General features: G+C 40.6%; 1 protein-coding gene across 26 annotated transcripts in view; it reads right to left on the reverse strand.

The window, feature by feature from the left end:
* LRRFIP1 (LRR binding FLII interacting protein 1) overlaps positions 1-21,782 on the reverse strand; it is a 112,146-nt gene that overhangs the window by 36,230 nt on the left and 54,134 nt on the right. For 8 of the 26 annotated variants that reach the window (XM_037396671.1, XM_037396669.1, XM_037396653.1 and 5 more), the window contains exons 3-9: positions 20,164-20,181; positions 16,189-16,236; positions 14,521-14,565; positions 13,938-13,988; positions 9,001-9,048; positions 5,809-5,865; positions 416-460 (exon numbers count right to left, since the gene is read on the reverse strand). The exons of 11 other annotated variants lie outside the window; for them this stretch is intronic. In XM_037396671.1, coding sequence (XP_037252568.1) covers positions 416-460; positions 5,809-5,865; positions 9,001-9,048; positions 13,938-13,988; positions 14,521-14,565; positions 16,189-16,236; positions 20,164-20,181 — 312 coding nt within the window. Of the gene's footprint in view, positions 1-415; positions 461-5,808; positions 5,866-9,000; positions 9,049-10,185; positions 10,412-13,937; positions 13,989-14,520; positions 14,566-16,188; positions 16,237-20,163; positions 20,182-21,782 lie in introns of those variants that run through there. 7 more of the 26 variants (XM_037396645.1, XM_037396649.1, XM_037396652.1 and 4 more) reach the window with 6 other exon arrangements.

Raw genomic sequence — 21,782 nt, forward strand, 5'->3', positions numbered from 1 at the left:
TCTGAGCTCACTTTGAAGTTTAAACACAAACGGTGGAATTTGGCTACAAAAAATTTTAAACAGATTTTTTTGTTAGTTGTTACACAACCAGCAAGAATTGATGTTGCCTCTCTCTGGCCCACTCCTGCACATTGTAGCTAACACACCAAAACAATCGTCTCCATCCAGAGAGAAGCCTGTGGCAGCATCACAACCCCACAAGCAGTGGTTGCACAGTTCCAACAGGAATAAACAGAAGGATCATCAGCAAATCCAGGTCTGTACAAACACCATTGCACACGTGCATTCAGATGCATCAGACATCAGAGTGTGAAACAAATGGACCCAACGGGAACTACAGAGGTAGGAGACAACATATGCATGGCTGAAGGTGAGTGGCTTCGGCATTTGTGTTTAGAGCATTAGTACAACAAACCCTGTAACTTCTGGCTGGCAGGGCATCGCTGTACAGCAAGGAGGGCTGAGGAAAACAAGCACAAAACTTTTTTGCATAGAAAATGAAACAAAAAAAGCGCCTACAGCAGAATTAACCATCTTGATAAGAGGTTAGGATTATTAAACTACAACAGAAGGAAACCCAGCATAGAGAATATTAGTCATCTGCACCATAAAAACGTTAGATCTCAACTCCTAAAGACTAAGAATACCAAGCAGACACATGCATTTCCTACAGGAAGGGAGGACACGACAGTATGCATAAAGCAAAACAGCATTATTTAATTTTAGGTTGTTAAGTTGTTATTGTCACACACACATTCATGTGTAGCAGCCAGAAAGGGCGTTTCTCACTTCAACCAAAGGCAGAAGAGCAGCTACATACAAAGACAGAAGTGTTTTAAGATACACGTTTTAAGTGTTTCACACAAGTGCAAGATCATCTCTTGTGTATTTCATTATTAAACAAAAATGCAGAGAAAACCTACATAATTCAGGACAAAATTATGAGTACTTAAGTCAGAGCACCATAAAACAAATTACTTTGCTGTTAGTAATCATCGTTCACAATACGCAGCAATCAAGTTCAGAGAGCGCAAGCTGTTATCTGGCATCATTAGGTGCAAGAGATGCTCCAGCAGTGGTCCCCAGCCCACAGCTTGCAGGCAACAACCTGCTGCAAGTCACCCTCCTCCTCCACATCTGCAGTGCCCCATCGCCGGCCGCCACAAACACCAGGCGACGTCCTCGTGCAGCTGCCCATCGGGAAGAGGCTGCGGACCACTGCTCCAGCACTGCTCTGATAGCACCTGACTGGCTATCTGACTGGCCCACACACAGAGGACAATCCAACCTCCCAGGTGATCTTGAAGCTTCAGGGGTTTTTCTTCTTGCAGCCTGTGAATTCTTTGCTTGCAATTTCATTTTATGCAGATAGATTGTCTTAAGCTTGCTACACTGACACAGCAAGCAAAGAAGTTGCCTCAAATGGAAGAGAGTGATTTCCCTTGTTTTGCCAGACCAACTGAGGCCAAAAGCAAACAAAGTAACCGTAGGAAAGGGAGAAGCAGCAAAGGGAAATTAATTGTGCTCATTTTAAAACCGCTTTCCATTACTCATTACCATCTTAAAAGGTCTGGTTTGGGTTGGCTTTTTTTGTTTGGTTTGGGTTTCTGGTTTTGGGTTTACTGGTTTTGTTGTTGGTTTGGGGGATCTTTTAAGTAAAAAGAGCTACAGAGGCTCTTGACAATTGGTCCAAATTAATTCCTAAGGACAAGAGGTTGTATTATCCAAATGAAGTTAGAACAAGTCCAGGCCAGGTAAAGCCAGAGGGCAACAGACCCAATTTCCATTTTGGGAAGAAGGTTGAGATGTGGAAGCATAGCTGCTGCTGTTGTGGAGACCCAGATCTGAGTAGTACGAAGCCTGCATCAATAACAGACAAAAAAAAACCCCTTAAGAACTTGGCTGCGCAACATAAGAACCTTCTGAATTCCTCTAAATGGGAAGCAAAAAGTAAATTACGTGATTACAAACTGCAAGGGATTAAAGTGGTCACAGATGCAAAAAGAAGAGGTAACTGCATTAAAGGTACAAGGATGTGTGAAAATCGTGTGCCCTTTCTATTTGTAAGGTAGAAGTTTACTTAAATATACAAAAGGCCTTTCCTCTATCCCTACAGCATCTTATACACAATACCCCCATCTGGTTTATTTTCCACTGAAAAGGTTTCAAATCCTCACATTCCCTCCTCCTCTCTCGTTGCTTATGGCCCAACGAGACAGTATGCTGTTGGGACATGGTTTGTATGGGACTTGGAAGACAATGGACCATACTTTCAGTAGCACATATGCAATTTGTGCACCTATGTTTCATCCTAACTCTAGGTAAGTGAAGCTGTATTAACCAGCATATTTCCAGCTTCTGCAAAACAGAATTGACAACATTTTATTTAAAAGATGCTGGAAACCTTATTTTCCAGACTTAAGTTCAGAATAAATGGCTGCATCACAGCTTCATACCTTAAAAACCCAGGCTCCTGCCTTAAAGGATTTATTTATTTTCATGTGCAGTCCCGCTGCAGCAGATGATAGGGCTAATTGCCACTGCCAGGTGTGGCAAGACTGAATGCAAAGAAAACTTTTCTGTAAGAAGTGAGACTGTCTACATTAAACACCTTCTTTTATGCAGCTTCTTACCTAGCATCTAGCCAACCTTGTACTTCCAGTCCACCTATTTGGTCTCCCCAAGAATGGGGAGATCTTAATTCAACTTCAAGTTAAATACCAAAAGAATCAATAGTGACTGACTGACAACTTCAGTGGACTTAAAATCACCTTTAGCCTCTGAAATACTACCTTATTTACCTAGCCTGGTACACAATATCTCCATTCACCCGCCTCAGCACCTGTACTGGAGTGCAGGATGCCAGCTCAGCTTTTCTGCTGTCGTGTATTAGCTGTGAGAATTTCTGCTGCACAAACGCTTCAACACAGGGCAGACACGTAGGGCTTCCCAGGGTGCAGGAAGGCTGACAGCAGTAGGATATTTATAATATTGAGTGGAACTCAGTATTTCAGCTTCTAAGAGCTTTAGAAAAAGCACCCGTAGATGTGCTACATGTCTAAAGAAAGGCTGCAACAACACATTATGAACAACTTAAATTGTTATAATCAGCTGGTTTTAATGTGCAGAAATATTAGATGTACAAATCAAGGTCTTTTCAATGCAGATTGGAAATCCATGTAAGCAATTATGCATCTTTTGGAGCCAAAGAAAATACATACTAGGAAGCCTTGGTATTTTCCTTATTCTCAGAGAAATGGCAGCCTAAAAGCACATTTTAAATGTGATAAAATAGTTACTTTGCCATGCCAGGAACGGATGCAGCCCTGAGCCAAACGGGCAGGGTATAAAGCCACGCCAGGAAGGCGTGCTTAGGAGCGAGCCCAGGCTGCCACAGCCAGCGTGCAGGGCCAAGGGAGGAGACGTTACCTCCCTGCATCCCCACCCTTGTGGAATGACTTCTGTGCTCACGCAGTCTCCTATAACTAGCCCTGCGATAACACGCAAGTTGCAAAGGTATTTTCAAAGCCTCCCAGGCACTGTTTAGATTCCTTATTTCCCCATGGGTGCGTGCATGCTGGTGGGAATGGTTGTTCGGGAAGATCTGCATGCCTCTACCTTCTGTGCTACACTGCAGAGCTCTCCTTTTACAGCTGTCCTCCAACAGCGTACTTCTCCAGTCATTTTTTGTGGGGGTCCAGACAACCAAGATACGCTGCTTCCAGTAGTCAGCAATTACTCAGCCTTCTTACAAACCCTAACTAATCCTTACATCATCGCTATAAACTATGTAGGTGTTAACTCCATTTAAAAATGAGGGATATCTGTGGCAACTTATAAGTAACTTGTTTGCTTTTCACACTGGACTTCTGTCACTGCAAGCAAACAGATCTGTGGATAAGACACAATACCACAGGTATATGCTGAGGACAAACCCAACCTCAAAAAAAAAAAAAATCATCTTTCTGCTTCTTTTTTCCTGATTCATATTTAAGGAATCAACCTGTGATACTGCAAGTACAGTGTATGAAGGCTGATCTCCATGTAGACATGGCTCCATTTTGTGACTTAAAATTGGACACCTATTTTGGAAACAGCTATTATCAGCAGACTCATCACTTCCTTGCTGCACTGAAGAATTTTCCTCCTCTTAGTTTTTCATTGTCACTTTGACAATCTTTACGTTTAGGTTTGGAGGTTTTGGAGAGAGTGTTCCTGCGGGTGAATGGCAGCAAGACTGGCATCAACTGGTTTTGGAGTTTCAGCTATTCTGTTTCCCTAAACGTTCTTCCCCCTTCTAAGCAATGATTACTCTAAATTACACTTAATAATGAAAGCCACAAGGAACTAAAGATGTTGCCATAATTATGCTCTACACAGACTAAACTTCCATGCTGCAAACCCTAAAACCAAGATGATTTAAAATCATTTAAATGGAAACCAAACAACTTATTTTCCCTGGATGACTTTCTTACAGATATTTTGCTCTTCCTGCAGCTCTGGAGTATGTCATTAAAGACTAAGAACATCATTTGTCAGAAGTGCTACATAATAAAGTTCCTTGAACTTGTTAAGCAGTTCAGCACGAGTGCCAACAACAGGACATACTGTTTTCTTATCGGTTTAAGCAACAGTATTTCATTGTCTCTTATCCATATATGCAAACTAAATGCATAAAACCCTATGGAAGAAACAATTTTAAATGGACGTGAAATATAAGGTCCCATTTCACTATTTATACAAGCGCCTGCTTAACTTCATGCTTACAAATAGCTCATTTAAGTCTATCTCATGTTTAGCATGTATTGCTCAAACACGTAGCTAAATGGAGTCTTAGAAGTAATTTACTTTTCCCCTAAACACAGAGCTTTAGTCTGCACGCCACTAAATTGCTTTAGAAGCTTAATAGCATAAATATCAACAGGCTCTGAGCTTTTGTCTGCCTTTGATAAAATAAAAGGCAAGGAAAAAACTGTTCCCTTCCCTGCCTCCTCACTCAGGCTCCACTTGAGACAATACCTTTAAATAATTTGCAAACCCCAATATTTAACAAAGCAGGACAATTAATTCCTGTAATTGACACAAAACACTGTGCTGGAACAGAAGGGAACATTGTGACCCACATACACACTATGGAGTCAGTTAATAATTAAGCTTTTTTTTGACAAGAATATTTCTAGAAATAGAAGTACATCAATGGTAAGTAGCTAAGCAGCAACACTTGTTCACCTCTTTGGGAGTTTCGAGAAATCTTAGGATACAGTTTATACAATAGGAAAGAAAAAACGAAAAAAAAAAGGTATTTAGTTAAGCAAACTTCAAATAAGCAGCAGACATTTGGGGAAAATTCAAAATCCAAAGTCCACTTTACAAATGCAAATCCCAAGACATGGACTAAATTTTTGGTGAAGCTTGGGAGTTTCAGTGTTGGATCACAACATGAACATGTTACACAGGCTGGAAAACAATCATTCTGCTGACCAGCACAGGGGAAACCTCCATGCCAGGTGCTGCCAAACCAGTTCTTGTCAAAATGTAAACAAAACTGGGTGAAAGTTAAAAATGAAGCATTTCTGGCTTCCAAGTTCTACTTGTACCAAATTCAGAGACTTCTCTTCCCACTCATGGCCTAATTTTTAAAATTATTTTAGATGGCTTATTGCTGCAGCTCCACATCTGACAAACTGCAAAACCCACAACATGCAAGACAGGAAAAACCTGCTTTACCACAGAAATGAATCTGCTAATTAGCTTTAATCCCATTAAATAGAGCAATAGATTTTATAGCAATATAAATCATCTACTAACCCTGCTAGATTTTCTACTCTGGGATGATCCATACACATCTTCCTCATAACCATTGGTCTGTTATGGAAGGCAAGGAAAAGGGAAAAAAAGGAGAGTAAAAAAATGATGCAGACCCAAAAGGAAATTTTTAGCAAAAGTCATTACTTATGAAAAGCAAAGGCAGAGAGAGAACTTTTCAAAGATACACCAGGTACAGGAGAAGTGCAGGATTAGGTCATGATTTCAAACATGAGGACATGAACGTTTGTGTGCCTGTCAGTACCTGTATACCAGCCAAAAATGTCAAGGATACTCCTGCTTGCCTTTTCTGACCCCTTTTTTTCTTGTTAAGAAACACTTTTGCTTCCCCTATTATTACTGCACTAGAGCACCTGTCTCTTCAAACACTGTGAAGGGAATACAGAACAAAAAGCGGGCAACAAGTGTGATGGACTATGATAAAAGAAATTTATCACTGTAGTTACTTTTACCTCTGGCAGCTAAGGCATTAAAAAGCAACAAAATGTAGCAGAAGAATAAATTCTACGTTTATATTTGAGACATTCAGTTTAGTAAACATGCAATGCTGTATGAAATCTCTTCTTTTTAGCTTTCCCCAATTACATCAACATTAAACCCAGACAGTGACCATCTGCCATATCCCGGTATTTTGTGTGGCAGTCCAAAGACTTAAGAAATTTCAGTCAGTTCAGCTGTCCTCCATCACACTCAATAGCCTGCCTCGTTGTCATTAAGATGTTTTCTCTTAAAAGGAGGCAAAAAACCAGGCTCAGAAGGAGCATTTCACAAGCACGGTCAGGAATAAAAGAAAATTATCACTACAATGCAGTTTTTAGTCTGGAAACATGGTGTTCAAGAAAAAGAGGATAGACGCAGAAGTCACCTCAATCAATACCATTAAAAGCTCAGATTTCTCAAGTAATTCACTATTCTGGTATCACTACACAACAAGGCCTGCTTTAGCATTGAAAATGAGGAAGCACTCTCTATTTGGGGTGGTATTTTTAGTGGAAATTTTATTAGCATTTCTATTAAGTTTTGAAGTCCAAGTTTTAATGCATTCCCAAAATGAAAATCCACTAAACCCAATCTGAATCAATTTTCAAACAAAATATTCATCATATACTACACCGGAGCTTCCACGGAAAAATTAAACAAATTATCTTAGAAACCAGTTTAGACACAAGCTGGTAAAGCAACGTCTGGGAAAACTAAAGATTTTCTACTGAAGTGCAATATTATCACTGCAAATGGAAGGCCAACATCCAGTTTCTTTTTTCAGGAAGAACTGGTTTGAAATACTGCTATAGCCTTCTCAGGCTATGCACCTTGGCTTCTTTCCATTTTTTCTCCAGCTCTTTGAATTTCTTTAATACTTTCTTGAAGAATGGTTAAAAAAAATCTTCAGCAACTGAAAGCAACACTCCAGCTGCAGCCCCAACAGCACCATGCAGACCAATTACCTTTCATTACTACACTGAGGAATTGTTTGCCTTTTTTTCAGCTATGTAATATTGACTAAAAGTAACCTTGGATCATTATCTGAGCCACTCCTATGCAGAATTCCTTACTCTGTAATAGTGTATTTACTTTTTCCCAAATGTGGCATTCTTCATTTATTTTTACTTCATTTATTTTTACTTCATTTATTTTTACTTCATTTATTTTTACTTCTCCATTAAATAATGAATTTATTTAATGGAGAAGTTGTCTCATCAGTATTTTTATTCTAACCCCACATGTGAAACCCACCTTCACTCCCTGTATTTGGACAGCTAGGCAATACAGACTCCTGTAGAACTCTTTCTCCTTTAAAAACAGATGATGCTGCCTTAGATGCAAGAGACCAGAGGAGATCCTTTCCAGCTGTCTCATTTTCTAACAGTTATGTTTCAACTAACAGTGCATTTCTTTTACAAGAACATCTTGCCCAAGGCTTCACTTAATGCACTGTAGAGACACAACCAAGAGCCATGAAGTCACATCTAATGCTTTTCCTTTATGCCCTTAAATAATTACCTTGCTTAGGGAAATTAAGTTGAATTGACGCAATTAATTTTCCACAAATCCAGGTTAACTGTTTATCACTTGATTTCAGGCACTTCTAAATGTATTTGCCCTGTATCCTTCAGATTTTAAACTGAAGCCCCATAGCTCAGGTCATTTCCCTTGTCTCTATGACCCATCCTCTCCAGCATGCATTTTTGAATCCAAATGCTCCAGACACTCTTAAAGAACAGGGTCAATTTTATCGGACCTTGCTGACCTTTGTTCTACGCTACATTAACATGTTAATTATCTGATCATAACCTTTATGAAAACTAGAACAAAAGACAGTTGCATCCTGGGGAGGCTAATACATACAGATTTTACTTGTCCCTTCATGTGCAACTGACCCTATTCTTTTCCATATTTTCTTCTTGCTTTTAACAGATGCAGAAAATTTTCTCATTGCCATTATCTCCATTTATACTTGTAACATCTTTTACTTTAGACTGTGGCTAACGCTGCTTCTTCAGGCTTCCTCAATCACACACCCAACTTCCATTTCTCAGAAAATTCTCTGCTCCTTTCCAATGTACTGAAGAACCCCAACCCAGCCCAGCAACCTCCTTCTGCTATGAGTAGCCCTCCCTCTGCAGTAGCGGTACACCAATTTGCCCCATCTTGTCCGCTCTTTCCCTCCCTGGAATTGTTCCCCATGAGATTCACCTAAAATCCTGACTGCGTAAAAGCACATTCTCTTTTACCTTCCATCCATTTCTGGCTTTGTGGTGCTTTAAGTAGTGCCCTACTTGTACAGGTGCTAGTAAGGCACTGATACTACCTAGGACTACCTTTAAGAAAATTTGCTGTACTACATATATATTCTAACTACCTTTACGAAAGATGCAGTCTTTACTACATACCTGTTCTATTGGTATCATCTGTTTCTGATTAATGTTAAAGCTTAGGTTAGCTTTTGAGTTTTTCAAGATGCTCTTCATGTACAACACTGACATCTTTGAATTATACCACATTTTGCAGATGAAGTGATGCTCAGTATTCTCACAGACATAGTCCCAATAGTTACACCGTATCCTTGACATTAGGCTGGTGAACTCTTAGAGCCAACAAACTTCACGTATTCTTTGTCCTATCACAGCAGTTTTGTATGCAAAAACCGCTGAGACAGTCAGTCAAGATACATACTGCTTTGGAGTAGTTCTTCTTTTTGGTCCTCTCATTCTCTAATCCAGCCTGCAGTGAGATTAAGAATGCAGGATGAAAAGATCAATGAGTTTATGTGCACCCATCCATAGCCAAGCATGCATATCAACATGCAAAAACATCAGTCCAGTTTTCCTCCAGCTCTACACAACACGGCTCAGTGAGCACAAATGAAAAAAAAAAAAATCAAATCTCAAAGTCAACTGACCATTTATTAAAGAATATTGTTAAAAGTGATGATAGTGCTGTTAAATTTAGTAGCCACAGTTAAAATCATTCACGCTTGCTGGGTTAAGTCAATTAAAAGAGCTACCAGCTGTCTACACTTACTACATCAATACATCCATGCAAAATCCAAATGTGTTTGAACTATTTCTGTATATAGGTCGCTCACAAATAGATACACTGCATTCCTAATGTGAAATAGCACAGGGAATGAAGGAGAGTGAAAAAGCTAGAGTCTGTAAAAAACTGCTCTCCCCAGTTTGCTTTCTGCAGATCTGAGACACCTCTATTTCAACACAGTGTTGCCACAAGACATCCCTGCTAATGGTACAAGGAAATTTTCTTTAAAATTAAGTTTGAAGTCCCAATCCTCATTCCCCCTTCCACATCCTTTTTGTTTTTCCTAGAGTCGGCTTCATCTCCAACGTGTTCAATGCAAATAGTTGCTCTCCTCCTATTATTACTTACAGAGTTTGATTTTGTCCTCCAAAGCAAAGCTGACAGCTCAATACACAAGCTGCAGCTTTGGTAGGCAGAGTATTTGTCCTGTCACTTTTGCTAGATCTATTCAGAGCGAGTTTGTGCGAGTTTTATTCTTTTTCACATTTATGCTGAAATAAAACCAGACATACCTGGTCAAACAATGGACAGACAGACTGTAACAGAGAAAGTCTGTTAGGGGAAATAAAAGCCATTCTGCTCTGTTGTAATGGTAGCTACTGAACTAGGCCTAGCTTAAGTCCCTCTAATCATTCAGCGATTTTCATCTGAACTGCGTCAGAACAGCAGGCGAGGGAAGCAGTATTTTCACATCACAGACCACAAACTGCCTCAGGATTATTTTAGATCATCCCTTATCTCAGTCCAACTATCACAATTCATGTTAGTTTCTTCTTCATGATTAGTTTTTAACACACACTGCAACTTGCAGACTATTCTCACCACTGGGTAGGTGCTGGCATATTCCAAATGAGACTGTAAAGGCATGAGAGGAAAGAAAAATCAGAATACAAAGGAAAACACTGAAGCAAGTTACAGAAATCAACAGAATCCCCCAAAACAAAACAAATAAACACAAACCTCCAAAACAAACAAAAAAAAAACCCCCAACAACCAGGCACAGCAATATAAATCACAACTAAAGAACTTTGATAATGCAGGACTTCTTGCACAAAGCCAGAAATCGGGAACCTTGAAGCAAACACAAGAAGGAAAATGCACAAATTTCATCATGAGTGATTAGTAACACAAGAATATTTCATGCTGGATGGTGTCAGAATAGAGACAGCCAGCTGAGAAGTGGGAGAACAAGGACACCTGCAGTATAAAAGAGACTAAAGAGTCTCAAGTGTCTCAACAAACACAGAATGATGTTACTGAGCTTCCCTAAGAAAAACTGCACGATAAAGAATCAAGCTAGCAGAACTTCTGAAGAGAGGGAACACTTTTGATGGGTTCAGGATGAGCCACAGAAAAACTATTAAAGATGCTCTTTCATCACAGCTGAGGATCTGCTGGCAGGAGTCAGAGATACACTCAAGCTAGCATTATATCAACACACTAGGCCACAGTTTACAGTACAGTCACAGCTATGCAGCTTAAATCAATTTGCTAGCCTGGTCTAATCAACATCTCAGGTGGTTTTGCAGTCCATATTGATGGTTGCTCTGCCAGATGCATCCGGGCCAGCTCCCCAAAAGCTAGCTCAGCAGATCTCCGGTGCCTGCAGTACAGACAACCACTTAGACAATACTCTAGGAGAAAATCCAGAGTATAAAACCCACCCAGATTAGGAGGGTGGTAAAGTTTTATGGAGAAAAGGATTTCTGAAATAGGCTCATTTAACTGAAAACTTCTTGTACAGAAAAGCAGCAACCCTTAACACCACCAGCCTCTCAGAGTGCTATGAGCCCAAGTGCCAAAGATGCAAGATCAATTTTCAGAAATTCAAAGTCTTGTAGATCAGTCACAATGGCATCCTGCAGCGATGGAGGGAGAGCTTTCAAATATCCAGAACAGGAAGAGCATTCAGAATTCTCTGACTAGTTTTATAAACCCTTTGTGGACACAAGGCAATAGCTTTTAGTGCTTTCTTCATGCTAAAATAGCTCAGAAGCCAAACTGAACCCTACTCCTCAGAGATAATTGTTTAGGTTGGTCATTGGTTTTTTTTTTGGTTTGTTGGGTTTTTTTTATTTTTTTTTTTACTTTGTTGTTTTGAAAACACACACAGCAAGAGCCAAACCTTCACAAATAGCCAGACAGAGATGTGGTCAAACTATTAAAAGCATTTGCTATAAACCCACACTAGGTAAAATGACCAATGTACATACTATCAATTCATCATGAATAAAGCTACTAAAATATGTAGAAGGGCAAATTTCAGTTCAGACTAGCAAATATTTAGTTTCTTCTACAATCCCAGTGACACTTGGATCAGGGAAGGAAGCTCTGTCAAAACTCTTTTTCCTGTGCATGCCTAAGTGTCAGCTTGCATAAGATACTCACCGAATGCTACTTTATGGGGACAAGTGGGAGTCTGTGCAACATCACTAGAAATACCAGCATAAAAAGTTTCAACCAGATCCTCCTGTCAGAAAAGGACATTCTTTGCAAAAGTATTAGGTATTTATGGCCCATCCCATGAACAGCTGGAGGCTGCTGTTGACCAGACCACCAGTGGTTATTGCAGCCTGAAGGCATGCTGGCAGCCCAGGCTGGCTGCTCCACAAAAAAAAAAAAAAGTCAGAGAAGCCTTCTTCTCAAGGGATGGTGGGGAAAGCAGAACACAAAGCTTCTGCTGTTAAAATATATGATCCTTTGTTTCATTGTTAAATATTACAAAAACACATCAAAAGGAATCAGTAGTGGTTTTCCATGAACAAAAGGTGTTTCAGACGAACAGAGCTCCCGCTGTAAGTACTGTGCCAGTGTGCCTGCATCTTGCCACATCAAGGGGCACACAGTTAAGGCCACGGTTGAACAACCCATTTGTATCATAATCACCTTCTAAATAGAAAGAATTGAAATTTCAACTGATTTAGAGATATTTTTTCCCCCTCCAAATACACTTTCATAAACATGCCCAAATCCAAGTAAAATAAACATCAGGTTTTGCATTCATCCGTGAAGATAAGCTTTTCCTCATCAAATCTTTGGAGCTTTAAGGCACCTTCTATCTTTGAAAGGCACTCAAATAAGTTTGTAACCTTAAAGAATAAAAATTTTAACAGCACTTCGTAAGTAGCAATAAAGATTCCACTAAAAAAAAGGGAACAATGCAACACTTAAAAAGTGCATCTTGTGCTGTCTTACAGTGAACTCTATTAGGATCACTGAGCAGGCTCTGCAGTAGTGGTTTTTTGGGGTGTTTTTGTTGGGTTTTTTTTCCCTACTTTTCTTCATCTTCCAGATTCTTTCAGAGGTATATCAGGTGTTCCACTCAATCCTGTTCTTTTGGGGATACTTTTTCAGGAAAACAAACAAACAAAAAGAAGTAGTTGTTCTAGCCTAGGTAACTATTAGCAAATTTTTAAAGAGGAAAAAATCCCCAAATTTATGGCATGAAGTCTCCATAGAAGCCAGAGACTAAGGATTACAAATAAAGGTCTTGCTATGAATGATATAGGTCTTGCTTGTTCTATAAAAATAGACCTGATCATCCAGCTTAACCCACATAACTAGCGCTACTAATAAGTTAGGGACAACATCAGTAGAAGAACAAATTAGTAGAAGAACAGATTATTCTCAAATACAACAGTTTTAGGCACAATGACTCCGTAACAAAAACTAGTTGCAGCCGATTCACATTCAGGACTGTGAGAGCTTCCTCCATAGTGCTGTTACAGATTGTTCTGGTTTTGTGGTTAGCTGAGTGCTTCTCCATAGGTCTCAGAAGCCATGAGAGCTGATGTCTCCTGAAGACTATCAACACATGCCGAGACAATAGCATTAACCATTCACAACCATTAAATCGCTTAAACTGTCTTCACAGTTACAACAACTGACTGTATCTATGCTAGAATGGAGTGGAGATTTGTACACATGTATTATCCATACGGTATTTTTCCAGATATTTTGAGGAAAAAAACTGTTTGAACTTTTCCTACAGATGAGTACTGGTGCACTACTACAGCAGTCTGTGCCCTACTAACCCCTCCCTCCACAAAACTCAAGTCTGCAGATGAACTTCAAGTATCTCTACAGCAGTTTTCAGGAGAGCCTTCCCCTGCCATTCAAAAGGACTTATTCTCACTGATAATTTCTTTTTGCTTTCCTGAGCTAATAAACATTGTTCATGGAGTAAGCTAGCACTTCCTCTTCCCAAATTCTCAGTATCAGTAATAAAATGTGAGAGCTTACAGTGTGCGTACAAAAAATAGCTACATCTACCAAGGTTTTGGCTAAGTACTTCCTGCAACAGTAACAGCAAACAGCCTTTACCAGAAAGGTTTCTAGAGAGTCACATGCTCTGCTGGTGTTCCTGCACAAGCGCACAGCAATCTGACAATTCCCCTGGTTGGAAGAATTACTGACCTACATGTACTCAACAAAACCCCATATGCCTTGAACGTGGAATATGTCAAGACCTTGGAAGAATGATAATATCAGAGTATTATAACCAGTCTGGTGATACAGGGGGACAGCAACATCAGTATACACACATGCACACTTAAATTGTATAATTTACCAACCCTCAGGCTTCCACGGCTACCCACTGACATGCGCTCATCTTCATCCGAAGCCTACCAAAAGAAAGTATAAAGACAAGAAAACAATGAAAAGAACACAAGTAACAGGCAGTGAAGTAAATGCTGATGACTTTGATGTGACAGAAGGAAAGAAGAGACATACAAAATAAACGTCTTTAAAAAGAATTACATTAAAACCGTAAGCAGATAGTAAATGAAATCATACCCTGCCCAATAAACTGTCAAGCATTTTACTACAGGATGAATGACAAGCTTGCTTGGGAGCTCCTTGCTCTATGCTCTTGGCCCACTGTCTGAATAAACAAACATTAAACACTCCAAGGAGGTTATTTCCCCACCTTCCACTCCCTGCCCCCCCTTAATTCTAGCACATTTGCAAAAACTCCCTGGCCAGAGTGACTGGGGATAGGGCAGAGAAGTCAGGAAGTGGCTTTGGGGTTTTCACTTGCCTGGGGTGGGGAGAACTTGTTTTGTTCTTTCTTTTAAAAAGCAACTGCCTTATACACGTCTGTTTTCTTAATTTGAAATGTCTAGCTAAAAAGAAAAAGCAAAAATATATACTAACCGAGGCATTCCTTCGGGCTCTACGGGAATAACGCTCACTGTCTTCCTACCAAGGCAGCAGAGAAAAAAAACCAGAGTGAAATGTTGAAAGGACAGACACACCACAGTGCTTTCAGAAACACACAGTGAACTTCAGCAATGTTTAGGAGTCAGAAAGATTAAACCAAGTAATGGAAGGTGACACCTTGTCAGGTCAGAAAACGCATTTTTTCCCCTCATTTGTGATCCCAGCTTGCTTCTCCTCCATTTTATGCTGCTACACACTTTCATTACTTTTGTAGAAAACTGTATGCAGTGACACCTTTATTTCTATCTCAAAAAATGTTTCAAGTGCGTCTCTCTGCATCTGGGTATCAGCATACTTACAGTGCTTTTGTAATTGGGCTTTCCAGTTTGCAGTCCTTCCAAATAAATCTCAAAAATCTTCTGTTTGAAATAATGTGGCAGGACAACAGTGTCTCTCTAGCGTATCCCAGAGGGACAAAGCCTGGCCCCTTCTTCCAGACCAAAAGCATCTGTGCTCTGCTTACAGCCTCTGCGACACACAGCACCGCTGCTTTGTGCCACCCAAAGGCTGTGTTAATGCTGGAAATGCTGTAGGATGCGTTGTGTTTCAACTAACTGATTTTAACAAACTCATTTTACATGGAATTTAGAAACAGCAATAAAACCCGAGGGGTGGGGGTGGGGGCTCAACATTGTGGTTAAAAGATTCCACAGGTTGAATTTATTTCTAAGCAAGGGAATTCCTAGCAAGGTAGAGCTAAGCTCACCAAACAAGGACTTGAAGAGACTTCATGGCTTATTGGTGAGATCAGAGCATCCTGGAGGATGGCTGGACCATATGGCAGCAGGCTTTCAAGAAGGCATAGAGCAAACTAGCATTTATTCCAATTAATTACAAAAGGTCAAGGAAGTCAGGGAGTATGAGAAGTTATCTTCCACACTGGAAGCCAACTGTTCAGTTTTGCCTTTTTCAGTGTGCACCACTCAGCTTGTAGGGCAAGGCCACAAACAACACTTTTCATGTGTCATCACTGATAAGCGATTTCATAAACTTATGTTTGAAAAACATTTGGAGCCACCTTCTTCCAGCTCTTTAGCAACATCTTGCACTTGTATCACGGGTGTTAAAACAGTCAGATGTTGCTAACGGCCAAGTCCGTATCTGGTATCAACTGGCTTAGCAAATCATGAAGTCCAGGACATTGTATTACCAGAAAAAGCGAGCACTGCCACAGGAGCAGTAATAACATACTGAAGAGTACCCTTGGGCCAGTTAAGTACAAAGGTAGCTGAAGACGCAAGGATAAAACTTGCCCCAAATTCACCTGAAGGCAGATTTGAGAAAACTCAAATTGTAACAAAAAACACAAATAGTAAAATGAGTACATGCATTCCTCGTACCACAAGTAGTTTTAACAAGTCTATATGCTAATCTAATGTTCAAGTGAAGACAGAGGCCTGTAAAAAAAGATGGCTCTATCCAAATCCCTACCAGTTTTAAGCTGATCAAAAGCCACGTTTCAAGTATTGACTGCAAGAGCACTTGCAATGACAGTGGAATTCACATTTCCAAAACATAAAAATACCTACTTCGTGGGATTTCAAACTCTATGAACTATATGGAACACGTAAAAGCTGTTTAGCTACGTTGATGAAGGCCTACCATCCATTGCTCGATGTCTCCCCATTTAGTATCCAGACCATAATATTTCTACAGACAGAAAAGGGAAAAAAACAGCATTTAGATGAGAAAGGCAAACACAGAACATTTAGACATGCATTGCTGGGTTCTGGCTGAGCCACACAGCTCCACACACACAAACATGCCAGGGAAAAGCCATGCCAAGTGCCACCAGAGCCCACCACAGCATGTGCCCAGGAAAAGCTGCCCAGCAAAGGAAGAGGGGCGTTTGGGGTACAGCCGGGGTACTCAACAGCTTCTTTCTCAGCAGTGCAAGAAAAAACCAGCAAACCAAACAACCAGTGCTGTGGGGACAGGAGCAAGGAGCATAATGAGTCTCGAATTCCTGACCCATTTAAGTCAAGACTCATTACAAGGGATCTGAACGCAGAACACTTTCAGGACGAAAAATGCTGTCAAATCATGTTTACTGTACAGATTTGTCAAACGGGGAAGACAACGTGAATACAATACAACTAACCTCTGTGCATTCTTATTCACTGTATTCAGAATGCCCCAGAGCTCTTTTGCAGGGCATGAGCCTTTTTGCCTACAGTTCAGGCATCTTGACAGTGGTGGTATCACCAACAAGGATGGAAGAGGACATGCTTCACCAATGCAGGCAAGACTGGAAAACTGCATTTTAATACCAAATGCCATGCATTTTCTTAGTACGCTGTGTCTTCTGAACCATTTTTCAGTTCACAGTTTCTTTGCACAACATCAGAAACTTCCCAATGGACCTGAATTTCCACCAGACAGAAAACTGTTCAAAGATCCACAAGAACTTCTTCCTCCCCAAGGACATGCTTCAAATCTAGTCTCAGGAAGTCTGCATTTATAATAGTGACCATAACATTTCTGTGTGAAGGACAATCACCAGCTTAAAGTACAGTCAATCGCCAAGTGGAAATCCTGCTTAAGGAAGCATAATACGTATATAAGAAAAATTGAGATTATGTGCTTTGAGATTCATGTATTTGTGGGAAAACAAGCCTGTACTTGCCAGCTTTCCTAGAGACTTGAGGAGGTAGGAGAATCAAGTCAAAACCTTAGGTAACAATAAAATAATCAGAAACCTGTATTGTACTGTGTGTTTAGCACTTGCTCAATGGTATTAACGTAATCTTACTTTCACCATTCAAAGCCTCATTCACCTTTTATTAATAAGCTAGAAAAAACAGCTGTGTGCTCTTTGATACTGTATCAGTTTATTCCCACTTCAGTGTTCTTCCTCATCAAACAACAAAATTATTTTCATTAAGGTCATAGCCTTACTCATCTTAACAGCTCTGGAGAGAGGAAAGTCTGTTATGAAATAGAATAGGCAGCATGATGCTCATTTACACATCCGGGATAGCCCAAACTGTACCTTTAAACACTGCCAGCTTTGGGGTCAAATAGGGAAAACGCAGGAGCTCACAGCAATCCCATTTATTAGGAAAAAACATTAGACTAAGTTTTAGGCCAGTGATCTGAAAACAGGAAATCAATCTACTGCATTGCGGATTTAAATACTATGCAAACATCTCTCTCAGACAAGAAAAAGAGATGATGATTCAACAAGCTCTTTAACCACATTCCTATGAGAACAGGAAAGTAAGTATTCCCCTCTGCCTTCCCTGCAAAGCATCCTAGTCTGTGCTCAAACACATCTACTACCCCTATACAATGCCTCGCCAAATTGCACACAAGTGAAATTTCTCCTTTAAACTACATTAGAGTGCATGACATGAACGCTGTTTCTTCAGGCATTACACACCTCCTCAGCAGCGCTCAGACTAGTTACTTCCAGGCAGAAGCATAACGCATACAACAGCCTATTACAAAACTCAGTTTTACGCACATCACATCCTGAAAATGACCCCCGAAAACTGTATGAACCCCAGTTGGTCAGGATTGTGTACGTGATCAGAACCTACAGATTATATGCTTTATAATAAATTAGGTCGGGTAGAGCCTTATTAGAGGCTTCCCCTTCCCCCAAGAGATGTATAACATTTTCCAACACTAGAAATCAATTTTACAAAACACACTGAAAATGGAGAATCCTTTCTCACACATAGGAAGGATCCAGAAACGTGCCAGTAATATTTATGTAAGGTCTGCTGCTTCCTTTTCCTGCCCTCTGTTCTCCTTACTTTCTGACATAGGCTTCTGAATTCACTTTTGCAAAAGGGAGATAAGGAGATACCTCTTAAAAGTCTTACATCACAAATTCCACTCACAGTCTTTTCCTCCACCATTTAAAGTTACACATCTACACGCTTAATACCCCAAACAAAAACGTTAACGAATGCAATTGCCTTGAAACTATTTTTAATTCATGATCGTTTTAACGGCACATTTCACACTGGACCGAACTGGCAGCATTTGAAGTCTGGAGAATTTTGCCCCTTCAGCCACTTCCCATTCCTTTCTCTTGTCCACTCCTCTGTCTTGCCCCGGGGGCCTGGTTTCAATGGCCGCATGGGTTAAAGGAAGAAGTGGTGCTTATCCAGTCATTTGGGTTTTAGTTAGAAGCCTTTGCCAGACTCAAGTTCCCTTCTACCCTGAAAAGTGATACTACAATTAAATAACTAATGACGTTAATACCATTGAGAGAGAATTCCAGATCAGATTTGCTCACTAAGTGGCAGCGAAACTGCTAGACTTGCAAACTTGCTATGGGACGTTGTCAGGATAACCCACTTATCTTCTCATCCATGTCAGGACACCAACAGTAAACAACCTCCGTGTCTCCCATGGGACTGTGTTTGTACCAGAGGATTAAATTAGTTCCTATAAAGGAGATTGATAACAAGCCTGTTGATCCACGGGCAGATGTTAATTTCAGTCACTCTGTACACAGTCAACTCCACAAATAAAAACAAGAGTAAGATGTATTTGTTGCCAAATTGATGGGGTCAGGATTAAATACCAGAGCACATGATTTGAGTAGCTGTCTTCATATACATACACACTTAAAGAGGAGAACAGCTTTTCCAAGAAGCACATGCACTGCTAGGTCAAGAAGTGAAACATGCAGTTAAGGCAGCTGGAATAGCAGAACAAAAACAAACAGGCTGTGGGTTTATGAGACATTTAACATTCAGCAAGCAATAAAAATATCTCAGGAAAACACAAATATTCAATAAGGTAGAACATGGCAAGCTTGAAGAAATATATGCTTTTTTCCTCCCTGCAAGGCGTGTTTACAGTTATTTCACTTTCTAGGTACCACGTGGTTCACATAGTGGAAGTATAGAACAGCCAAACACCGTAACACAAACCCAAAAACTCTGTTACATAGCAAGTGAGCTCAGCTGGAGCGATTATCATCATCATCTTTGCCATTATTTAGAAGTATGAAAAGGAAATTGGGAGGAGGGAAGAGATCAGGACATTAAACTCAGGTGAGAGAGGATTAAAGAACACAAAAGCATTTATAATGCTTAGGTCACATTGGAAGAAAGGCCATACAGTTTGTTTACCAAAAGATGATCAATTCAAACACAGCATACCTGAATGACTTCAGTAACTTTCTGCAAAGTCATCTGAAAGTCATTCTTCCTGCTGGCACCTGTTAAAAGCTTGCCCAGCCTGAAATATTTCCAGCAATACTCTTGGCCTTCCACACCCAAATGTCTGTATGGCTCTTGGCGACATGTGGAGCCACCATACTCTCCTATGACTGCTGGTCTGTCAAATTACCATTCCACTTACTGCTTATTCCTTGCCAAACAGTCTGTAACAAAAATTATATTAAGTGCCTAACCAGACACAATTTATACAGGTCATCTTCCCCCACTCCCCTTTATTATCCACCCCACAAGACTATGGGACGAAAGGGGGGAATTGCTTGGAAATACAAAGCCTGCTGTGCATCTTCTGTTCTTTAGAGGTTTTTTTCAAGTGCTAGCAAGACTCACAATGTGGGAACACATGCAAACAAGAATGAAAGAGAGCAATCCCTACCTTCTGAACTTGATAGATCTAGGGGAAAAGGGAAAGGAAAGAAACAAGGAAACAAAAGCCAGTGTGAATGAATAAATAGCAATGCAATGTTCCATAGCTCGTTCCAATGGGGGCGGGGGGGGGGGCAGGAATCATTTATACAAAATATGCAGCAAAACACGAATACAAAAATGTGCACATTGAAGCCCTATAGTTCGGTAGAACGAAGGCAGCATTTACATTCCAGGCTCCCTCCATGTGCCCAGCTGAAATAGAGCATTCTTGTTCTCATACCTGCTAGGCTCTGGGAGGCACATGCAACATTTTCTCCCTAGACTGTGTGCCAGACCAGAGCCTAACCCAGCTGTGAGTTAGGACCTCTGGCTTTTCCATCCTCCCTCCTTCAAAGTAATGGATGCCCAAATATTCACCTGGGATGACAGTTGTGCATCTACCATCACAACAAAAGCAAACAACATTCACTACAGAAAAACTGTTGTTCTTCTAAAGACAAATTTTGTCCTTAACTGTTGAAGCATAGTTACAAAAGCATCAATGCTATACATCTCTCACCCCTGTACAGCACAGCGTCAGCTCGTTAAAACTCCCTCAAAATATCTTGCACATATACTGCCAGCATTGGAGGATCTCTGCAGGTTGATTTTTCAATTTTTAATGTTTCCACAGAGCCTCACACCATTTGCAGGCCCTAATAAATGCACTGCTGACTCTACAAAGTTCTTCCATAGTCTTGAACAATTTTAATAATACACAAAAGCATTACAGCCACTCTAATATATCTGAATTTTAAGTGGAGAATGGCCCTTGGCTGATCAGCTTTGTAAATTCACGTGAAAACAGAAAACATGTTTATTCTTCCATGTCTCGTAGCACTTCTAAAGCAAGAAACCCTTCATGTTCCAAACCACCTAACTGATACACAAATCCAGAAGGAAATTGCCGTTTCATCCTCCCCACTTCTCTGCTGAACACCTAGCATTTATCTGTGGGAAACGTATCACAGCTCTGGTCCGAAAGCCCAAGCTGCCTTGCTGCTGATCTTCTTAGATAAGAACTGATGCTGAATAAGCACCACCAGCAGCCTCTGCTCCTAGAGTGCAACCCAGGGGAACAGTGTCTTGCTCTGACCCCAATCCTGCAGCTGGTCAGCAGGCAGCAGGGTAGACAGTCTCCCGTAGTTTGGAATATTCAGGGAATCCCTACTGTCCGTTGTTCTTCAGGGCCATCTCAGCCGAACCCGGATCCCCGCGCTAGGAAAGAAAGCGTGCTTCCTTCAGTCCCTGCCCCCCGATCAGGTTGCCCTTCATAACCAAGGAGGACAACAGCAGAACCCAGCTTGATACCTTAGGAGCATTAATTCCTATTCCTACAAGTGCATGGAGGATAATGAGGACCCACATTTAAAACCAGCATTCCCACACAACCAATCACCTCACTTACCTTTTACTAAGAAAACTCTGAAGAAGAAAATTAACTAAACCCTCCCACAGTTCCCACGACTGCATACCAACCCGGATCATTTGCTTCTCTGTTGCACATGCGGAACACCTTTCATCCATACACAGAAGCCAAATGCCGCCACTTTAAACGGCAATTACCATGGAGCTGGTTTAACCTTT

The sequence above is a fragment of the Falco rusticolus genome, chromosome 8 (genome assembly GCF_015220075.1).
Source record: "Falco rusticolus isolate bFalRus1 chromosome 8, bFalRus1.pri, whole genome shotgun sequence".
Classification (NCBI taxonomy): Eukaryota; Metazoa; Chordata; class Aves; order Falconiformes; family Falconidae; genus Falco; species Falco rusticolus.